The sequence below is a fragment of the Pollachius pollachius genome (assembly GCF_949987615.1).
Source record: "Pollachius pollachius genome assembly, chromosome: 9".
Classification (NCBI taxonomy): domain Eukaryota; kingdom Metazoa; phylum Chordata; class Actinopteri; order Gadiformes; family Gadidae; genus Pollachius; species Pollachius pollachius.
Window position 1 is genome coordinate 133,270 of NC_136942.1, and position 9,858 is coordinate 143,127.

A 9,858-nucleotide genomic window follows, 5' to 3' on the forward strand; every position below is an offset into this window, starting at 1 on the left:
ACATACAAATCCTCAACCACCCTGACGATTTCTCCTACACAGTGATTCTCCACATAGGTATAAATTGATGATGGACTATGCCACCCACCTCAACAGTCCTCCTGGCCTCCTTGATCATCAGGTCCAGGCACCCGAAGGAGGACATGGTGGAGCTGGAGGCTTCCGGCTCAGATTCGCTGTCGTCGGAGTCGTGGAGCTGCACCACCACCGGCCTGTGTCTGGGCAGCTGGAGAGGGACATCCCGGTGAGCGGACACCACAGACGCAAATGGCACTGGTTACCCTGCGCACTAAAGGAACACAGGGCTTTGACTCTTGCCAAGTATTGTCCTTTTTGTTGCCCAGGGTTTTTATTCTGCGCACCCCTTCTGAATGTATAACATAATTAAATATTACACATAACAAGGGAGGCAACTTATTTTAGTTGTCGATTAATCAAACAATAAATTTCCGATTCCTTGATCTGAAAAATGGTCTTTCAAATGTCATGAATAATAGCAAGTTTACACAAATGCGAGTCTAAAGTGATGTCTTAAATGGGATGGCTGTATCTGACGCATTACTTTTATAATAACCCATGAAGCAAATATTGCAAATAAACTGCAACAATAAGCAGCAAGCATCTTTGTTACTTGTACTTGATTAATGCCTTACAATAATAATAGATATCAAAACTGTACTTGATTAATTTCTGTCTAAACTAATCGATTGATCGGCTAATTGTTCCTACAAATAACCCAATAACCATTTCTCTCCATACGAAATAAAAAAAATTGAATTGATTTGGTTTTCATTTGCCATAATTCTATCAGTGTTGTACCACGAGAGGGGGCCTGGGGACGTGGTGGCCTCTGCTGAACTTGGGTGCTCGCGCCTGGGGCACGGCATTCAGGGTGGCCATGCTCAGGTTGCCCCTGGGCTGGACTCCAACAGGGACCGGAGCTTTAGGAGAAGGAGGGTCGCTTTCTGGGCTCTCCTCCTGTAGAGCCAGAGAAATAGTACAGGCACACAGACACAGAAACATTAGACATTTGGAGGTGTGACCTAAGGTTAAAAATACAATGAAAAAAGACTGCTTGGTTCCAATGGCTATGCAGCGTCTTTGATCAAGGCACCTATGACTCAAGCTGGTAAGAGAGTTCAGGGTGTGAGGGTGAAAGGAACACAGACAACATCAGGTATCAGGGTTAGGGTTAGGGTAACCCTAACCCAACATCAGGTATCAGGGTTAGGGTTAGGGTAACCCTAACCCTAACCCAACATCAGGTGTTAGGGTTAGGGTAACCTTAGGGTAACCCTAACCCTAACCAACATCAGGTATCTGCCACAGAGACAGAGAGCGCCATACCCCCGGCCCAGGGTTAGGGTTAGGGTAACCTTAGGGTAACCCTAACCCTAACTGCCACAGAGACAGAGAGCCATACCCCCGGCCCAGGGACCCTCTTGTTGGCCATGGGGTTAGGGTAACCTTAGGGTAACCGTAACCAACATCAGGTATCAGATAGAGAGCCATACCCCCGGCCCAGGGACCCTCTTGTTGGCCATGGGGTTAGGGTAACTTTAGGGTAACCCTAACCAACATCAGGTATCAGATAGAGAGCCATACCCCCGGCCCAGGGACCCTCTTGTTGGCCATGGGGTTAGGGTAACCTTAGGGTAACCCTAACCAACATCAGGTATCAGATAGAGAGCCATACCCCCGGCCCAGGGACCCTCTTGTTGGCCATGGGGTTAGGGTAACCTTAGGGTAACCCTAACCAACATCAGGTATCAGATAGAGAGCCATACCCCCGGCCCAGGGACCCTCTTGTTGACCATGGGGTTAGGGTAACCTTAGGGTAACCCTAACCAACATCAGGTATCAGATAGAGAGCCATACCCCCGGCCCAGGGACCCTCTTGTTGGCCATGGGGTTAGGGTAACCTTAGGGTAACCCTAACCAACATCAGGTATCAGATAGAGAGCCATACCCCCGGCCCAGGGACCCTCTTGTTGGCCATGGGGTTAGGGTAACCTTAGGGTAACCCTAACCAACATCAGGTATCAGATAGAGAGCCATACCCCCGGCCCAGGGACCCTCTTGTTGGCCATGGGGTTAGGGTAACCTTAGGGTAACCCTAACCAACATCAGGTATCAGATAGAGAGCCATACCCCCGGCCCAGGGACCCTCTTGTTGGCCATGGGGTTAGGGTAACCTTAGGGTAACCCTAACCAACATCAGGTATCAGATAGAGAGCCATACCCCCGGCCCAGGGACCCTCTTGTTGGCCATGGGGTTAGGGTAACCTTAGGGTAACCCTAACCAACATCAGGTATCAGATAGAGAGCCATACCCCCGGCCCAGGGACCCTCTTGTTGGCCATGGGGTTAGGGTAACCTTAGGGTAACCCTAACCAACATCAGGTATCAGATAGAGAGCCATACCCCCGGCCCAGGGACCCTCTTGTTGGCCATGGGGTTAGGGTAACCTTAGGGTAACCCTAACCAACATCAGGTATCAGATAGAGAGCCATACCCCCGGCCCAGGGACCCTCTTGTTGGCCATGGGGTTAGGGTAACCTTAGGGTAACCCTAACCAACATCAGGTATCAGATAGAGAGCCATACCCCCGGCCCAGGGACCCTCTTGTTGGCCATGGGGTTAGGGTAACCTTAGGGTAACCCTAACCAACATCAGGTATCAGATAGAGAGCCATACCCCCGGCCCAGGGACCCTCTTGTTGGCCATGGGGTTAGGGTAACCTTAGGGTAACCCTAACCAACATCAGGTATCAGATAGAGAGCCATACCCCCGGCCCAGGGACCCTCTTGTTGGCCATGGGGTTAGGGTAACCTTAGGGTAACCCTAACCAACATCAGGTATCAGATAGAGAGCCATACCCCCGGCCCAGGGACCCTCTTGTTGGCCATGGGGTTAGGGTAACCTTAGGGTAACCCTAACCAACATCAGGTATCAGATAGAGAGCCATACCCCCGGCCCAGGGACCCTCTTGTTGGCCATGGGGTTAGGGTAACCTTAGGGTAACCCTAACCAACATCAGGTATCAGATAGAGAGCCATACCCCCGGCCCAGGGACCCTCTTGTTGGCCATGGGGTTAGGGTAACCTTAGGGTAACCCTAACCAACATCAGGTATCAGATAGAGAGCCATACCCCCGGCCCAGGGACCCTCTTGTTGGCCATGGGGTTAGGGTAACTTTAGGGTAACCCTAACCAACATCAGGTATCAGATAGAGAGCCATACCCCCGGCCCAGGGACCCTCTTGTTGGCCATGGGGTTAGGGTAACCTTAGGGTAACCCTAACCAACATCAGGTATCAGATAGAGAGCCATACCCCCGGCCCAGGGACCCTCTTGTTGGCCATGGGGTTAGGGTAACCTTAGGGTAACCCTAACCAACATCAGGTATCAGATAGAGAGCCATACCCCCGGCCCAGGGACCCTCTTGTTGGCCATGGGGTTAGGGTAACCTTAGGGTAACCCTAACCAACATCAGGTATCAGATAGAGAGCCATACCCCCGGCCCAGGGACCCTCTTGTTGGCCATGGGGTTAGGGTAACCTTAGGGTAACCCTAACCAACATCAGGTATCAGATAGAGAGCCATACCCCCGGCCCAGGGACCCTCTTGTTGGCCATGGGGTTAGGGTAACCTTAGGGTAACCCTAACCAACATCAGGTATCAGATAGAGAGCCATACCCCCGGCCCAGGGACCCTCTTGTTGGCCATGGGGTTAGGGTAACCTTAGGGTAACCCTAACCAACATCAGGTATCAGATAGAGAGCCATACCCCCGGCCCAGGGACCCTCTTGTTGGCCATGGGGTTAGGGTAACCTTAGGGTAACCCTAACCAACATCAGGTATCAGATAGAGAGCCATACCCCCGGCCCAGGGACCCTCTTGTTGGCCATGGGGTTAGGGTAACTTTAGGGTAACCCTAACCAACATCAGGTATCAGATAGAGAGCCATACCCCCGGCCCAGGGACCCTCTTGTTGGCCATGGGGTTAGGGTAACCTTAGGGTAACCCTAACCAACATCAGGTATCAGATAGAGAGCCATACCCCCGGCCCAGGGACCCTCTTGTTGGCCATGGGGTTAGGGTAACCTTAGGGTAACCCTAACCAACATCAGGTATCAGATAGAGAGCCATACCCCCGGCCCAGGGACCCTCTTGTTGGCCATGGGGTTAGGGTAACCTTAGGGTAACCCTAACCAACATCAGGTATCAGATAGAGAGCCATACCCCCGGCCCAGGGACCCTCTTGTTGGCCATGGGGTTAGGGTAACCTTAGGGTAACCCTAACCAACATCAGGTATCAGATAGAGAGCCATACCCCCGGCCCAGGGACCCTCTTGTTGGCCATGGGGTTAGGGTAACCTTAGGGTAACCCTAACCAACATCAGGTATCAGATAGAGAGCCATACCCCCGGCCCAGGGACCCTCTTGTTGGCCATGGGGTTAGGGTAACCTTAGGGTAACCCTAACCAACATCAGGTATCAGATAGAGAGCCATACCCCCGGCCCAGGGACCCTCTTGTTGGCCATGGGGTTAGGGTAACCTTAGGGTAACCCTAACCAACATCAGGTATCAGATAGAGAGCCATACCCCCGGCCCAGGGACCCTCTTGTTGGCCATGGGGTTAGGGTAACCTTAGGGTAACCCTAACCAACATCAGGTATCAGATAGAGAGCCATACCCCCGGCCCAGGGACCCTCTTGTTGGCCATGGGGTTAGGGTAACCTTAGGGTAACCCTAACCAACATCAGGTATCAGATAGAGAGCCATACCCCCGGCCCAGGGACCCTCTTGTTGGCCATGGGGTTAGGGTAACCTTAGGGTAACCCTAACCAACATCAGGTATCAGATAGAGAGCCATACCCCCGGCCCAGGGACCCTCTTGTTGGCCATGGGGTTAGGGTAACCTTAGGGTAACCCTAACCAACATCAGGTATCAGATAGAGAGCCATACCCCCAGCCCAGGGACCCTCTTGTTGGCCATGGACATCAAACACGTCTCCCGGAGCAGCATCTCCTCCTCTTCCTCCTCATCCGCAAACGGAGGTTTGGGAGGCAGCGACTCTTCCGGAGGGGGAGGCGGGGGGGGAACACCGGGAAGCATGTGGGGGGGGAACTGCTGCACCAAGTTCTACATAGAGGTGGAGAGAGGAGGAACATGAAGAGGACCGCACACTAGTAGAATCACACCGGGTTCACCCTCCACCTTGTGGTTTGGAGACTTCAGTCGATTTCATTTGGGTAAAGTAATCAAATAGTACAGTAGTTCCATGAGCAGGCCTTAGAATAAACGTGTGAACATTTTCACAGTCCTTTTGGACACTAAAGTCCCTGACAAAAGCAGACTGAATCATTACGAGCATTGGGGTCATACCATTCCGAAGTGGGTGGAGTCTGCAGGGTAGCAGGGCATGTACGACAGGGATGGGAGGTACTCCGTGGAAAGGGGGTTGTGCGCTGGCGAAGAGGCTGTCGAGAGACAAGTACAAAACATTTTACGACTTCAATGCATCCGGTCACCACGTCACAATCGACCCATACACTTGGGACTTCAAAATAGCTCACCTGGTGATCCAGTCTCACTGTCTGTGTCCATGGCCACCTCGTCATAGTTGTCGTACTGGTAGAGGTTACCCGAGGCATCCAGGCCCTGCTTACTCATCGACTTCCTGTGTTCCCTCAACTGAAGAAACAAGGCAGAGCTCATCTTAGCCCAGGGTCGCATGCCATTCAACATGCTTTACTACAACGCCATACAGAGGCCGTCATTGTAGCGGTCCTACGTACCGTTTGCATGATCGACTGATATATCGGCCTGCGGATATTTGCGTTTTTTTACGTGTATCGTCATCAGCCGATAATTTTCGCTGATTGATTTTTTTATATTCTTCCAGGCATGATCAAAAGCAGTATTGGCTCCAAATATCGGCAGAAGAAAATCTGTATTGTCCTATCGGTCATCGGCTACGGCTGATGAAAACAACATCGGTAACGGCCCTGAAAAATCCATATGGGTCGATCCCTAGTACATGGTGGCACGTCATTGGGGAAGTGGGCGCCATCAGGTGGTCTTACCTTGCTGTGGTCCTGGGCCTTGCCCCCGACCAGCTTCATGAAGCGGTTGTACTGCTCGTCCTGGTTGGACAAGTCACGGATCTTGCGGATCTCCTCCTCCCGCTTGCTGCGCTCCTCGTCCTCCAGCCTCCGCTTCTCCACCTCGCTCTGCTGCTGCAGCTTCCACGTGTGCAGCTGCTGCTTGCGGGCCGCCTGCTTGGCCGACGAACCTGGTAGGGAGGGCGGTGGTCAGCTGTGTTGTGTGCGGTCACACCCAGTGTCGGAAATCAACAAAATGGGGAAGTCCGATAGATGGGAAGTCTGACTTTGACAGAATCCGTTCAAATGAATAGGCAGAATTTATACCATTCTATAGAATCTATTCCAATGTATTACTCATACAATACACTATGACAGAGGTAAGGAGAGGTCAGGACCCACCTGGGCTGATCATCTTCTTGGCCAAGGGAGCCTTTCCTGGGGTTCGGCTTCTCTCCGTGGCCAACTTGGAGACAGGCTTGGCTCGCTCTCTCTCTGCGAGACTGGCTCTGCCCCGGTCCCTGTCCATGAGCCTAGCAGGAGGAGGCCTGAGCCCGGGCTTGGCAGCAGGCCTGCCAGGGGTCCTAACGGCGGGCCTGATGGGAGCGGTCCTTGCTGCAGACCTGGCCCTCTCCCTGGCCCTCTCCAGGGGCATGACCCTGGTCCTGGCTCTCTCCGCTGCTGCTGCGGTGGAGGCAGACCTGGTCGTGACTCTGGGCCTTCCAAGGGTGGCATTCCCTGGGATCATTCCTAAATTCTTGTCCTGCAAGTGGAAATGTCCCCAAATGACGTTATTATTATCATTATGGTTCCTGGGAATATGAAATTACTATTGTAATCCCCATCATCATCATCGCTACCTGGGAAGCCTTGGTGATGCGCTCCTTGCTCTCCTTCATGACCTGCTGCTCTTTCTGTTGCCATTTCTTACTGGCCGACTGCAACGCCAGGAGCCTGAGCTGCATTTCAGACAGCTCCTCCTCCTCCACTCTCCTGGGAAGAGCAGACTAAAGGACACAACAGGCACCGCTCGTTGGTTACGATCAGACAGGTCGACTTTATTACATATTCATTAACATGAACATTAAAATGTTTTGATTTTTAACATCAGATGACTCCAAACTAGAGCTCATTATGTTTGGAGACATGATTATTTATATTTGCATGTGTAAGCTGGATGTATATACGTATTATATGGTAAAGTAATGACACTTATGTACCTTTTCAGGGGAAGTCACTGAGTCTTCACTGGACGTTGACAACTCTCGGCTGAAGTTTTGATTTTTTTCCAGGTCTCTGTGCTCCTCTTCCTCTGCACAGCCGAAACATTCATCCAGCACAATCAGGTCTTCTCCAGGAAGCATTGCTTCTGCATGATTGGGGCCTTCTCCATTTCCTGTGAGGACTAAACAAATTCAATGACCTTACCTGTTGATTAATCGTCGTTCGGCTTTATCTTTTTTAAGTAGCTGCTGAATCTCTTAACTTAAGACATCTTGTACAAAAGCATTTGCAGAGATGTTGGGCCTACCGGGGTAAAGGTATCACAATGACGCCATGATTTCCCAATTTGGGGATGAAAGTCTAATCTTATCCTGCTATTTCACAATCAGATTTGTCTAGAGCCCAATTAGTCGTTGGCCAGTCGAAGTCAACATGTTCGGATAAACAACAAGACACCTGTGTGGTGAGATGGTAACAAACCTCTGAGACAAGCAGGGACTTGAACCATGTCGCCCTCCTGGCCGTCCTTCCCAACTGCCTGCTGAGCTTGCCCCTGTTCCACTTCCTGTCCAACACCGTTTTCCTCTTCTAGTTTCTTCTTCAGTGTGTCCAATTCGAGCGGAGTGAGCAGCTTTTGGCGCAAGGGCTTGAGATTGAAAGCCTGGAATACTTTCTTCTCAGTCCTCTGTGGGTCGGACGCCTCCTCGATGGCACTGTGACTCTGAATACTGGCGGGTTCTGCTTCGGTTCTTTGCACTGTAACATTGGCAAGGATCTCTGGCGGCGGCTGGTCTCTGGAGGGGGAGTCGCTGGGCTCTAGGGCCTTGGATTCCTGCTTCCGGATGCATTCAAGCTCCAGCTGGATCTGTTTGTACTTGGATAGCAGGTCCTCAAAGCTCTCGTCCATCACGTTTTCGGATTTCGCAACACTGTGCCCTGGTTTTCTCACCTGAATCGGCCAAGGCTGCTTTTCTGTGTCAACAAAGTCGTCAAGGAATATGAATACTCTTGAGTTTGTGTTTATATAATGTACATATCTTAGGTTAGGGGTCGAGAAGCTTTAGTACAGGAAGAGCCTGTTTTACATTTCTTAAAGGGGACATATCATACCACCAGGTGAGCGTGATTAGCAATTACAAGCAGGTTTGAAAATGTGCAGCAGTGTGACATCACAGGTTGGCGTGTCCATCTATCCGTCACACATCTAGATGGACACGCCCACCTGTGATGTCACAATGTTGCACATTTTGAAAACGGCTTGTAATGGCTAATCATACTCACACCTGGTGGTATGATATGTCCCCTTTAATACTTTTATAAAAACGTTGGTCTAACGTTTTTAAAGTTGGATAAAGTAAAAATAGGTTACATATAAATAAAACAATGATCGGGAAACAAAAACATTGACCCTGTCTGGAACCCTGCTCGTGGTGGGACCACCAGACCTACTTTCACCCTAGTAGCTAACCAACCATTAAGCCATTGATAGATTATCTCAAGTATTAAGACAAGGCACTTTAAGTTCAAAATGCAGAGTCCCCTTCAAACATACGTTATGAAAAGGATACGTTTTCTAGGAGGAGATTCGTTCTTGTTGAGCTGGAGCTCTCCAGGTCCATAACGTTCAGATGGCGGTCTCAGATTGCCCGTACCGCGACCTGCCCCACCGCCTTCTCCCCAGATTGGTCTGCTCCAGTCGTCGCGTCCCCCAGGCGGAACAGCCCTGTGCCTATACCTCCCCAAGGTGTTGTGACTTCGTTCCCAGAAGCCTGATCGTTGGTTCAAGTCAATGTGCGGTGGACCAAGCCCCGGTGGGGGAGGTCGATCAGGCCCACTAGGCCCACATTGCTGTCGGTGGCTCGGGGGGAAGGGTCCGAGCAAATGAGGTCCGAAGTCGAATGGCATTAAATGTCGAAAATCTGGTGGCGGGTGTGCCATTAGAGGCAGCAAATTATGTGTATGATGGTGGTTTTGCCTCCTAGAAGAATCAACGCTTGGCCTACCGCCGCAAAGCTCGACAGGCAAATTTTCCTCGGTGTCATCATCACAGATCTCTCCGTCTTCTAGTTCCCCTTCTTCCCGCGGAGAACGATTGCTTGTAGCCATTTTCTAACGAAATAAGACTGTTCCTAGATATGTCGTGTCATCGGCGAGCCTGGTCGTTAGTATGATATGGGGCTTATCGGTATCAAATGAACACAAATCTAGTCAACTATACCACTTGGTGACGGAACGCTAGCTTGCTTTAGCTACCCCCCTCGTTCTCTCTCTGTTCTTACCTCGTTCAAGCATCGCGATAGTTGCCCAATACTGAAAGCAAGGGCGCGTCACTCTAGACGTCGAAATGCACACGTTCTTTCTAAAGACATCGAGTTGTTTTTAAAATGTATATTATTTCAATATATACGTCACCTTTTTGAGAGGTGAATATAATACCTAAAACAAACTGCTATAGTGAAAATATAATCTATTTATATATTATATATGTTTGTTTTTATTGTATATAAAATATGTATTGAAAAT

The 9,858-nt window shown here is 50.5% G+C and overlaps 1 protein-coding gene across 5 annotated transcripts in view; it reads right to left on the reverse strand.

Moving 5' to 3' along the window:
* The window catches only part of zfc3h1 (zinc finger C3H1-type containing), a 29,990-nt gene extending 20,404 nt beyond the window's left edge, over window positions 1-9,586 (reverse strand). For 3 of the 5 annotated variants that reach the window (XM_079743290.1, XM_079743289.1, XM_079743287.1), the window contains exons 1-11: window positions 8,904-9,586; window positions 7,816-8,307; window positions 7,332-7,516; window positions 6,972-7,118; window positions 6,514-6,874; window positions 6,094-6,302; window positions 5,584-5,701; window positions 5,393-5,487; window positions 4,973-5,149; window positions 820-978; window positions 89-226 (exon numbers count right to left, since the gene is read on the reverse strand). In XM_079743290.1, coding sequence (XP_079599416.1) covers window positions 89-226; window positions 820-978; window positions 4,973-5,149; window positions 5,393-5,487; window positions 5,584-5,701; window positions 6,094-6,302; window positions 6,514-6,874; window positions 6,972-7,118; window positions 7,332-7,516; window positions 7,816-8,307; window positions 8,904-9,441 — 2,619 coding nt within the window. In that variant the 5' untranslated portion in view covers window positions 9,442-9,586. The remainder of the gene's footprint in view (window positions 1-88; window positions 227-819; window positions 979-4,972; window positions 5,150-5,392; window positions 5,488-5,583; window positions 5,702-6,093; window positions 6,303-6,513; window positions 6,875-6,971; window positions 7,119-7,331; window positions 7,517-7,815; window positions 8,308-8,903) is intronic. The other 2 variants (XM_079743291.1, XM_079743288.1) reach the window with 1 other exon arrangement.
* Between the last annotated feature and the right edge of the window lie 272 nt (window positions 9,587-9,858).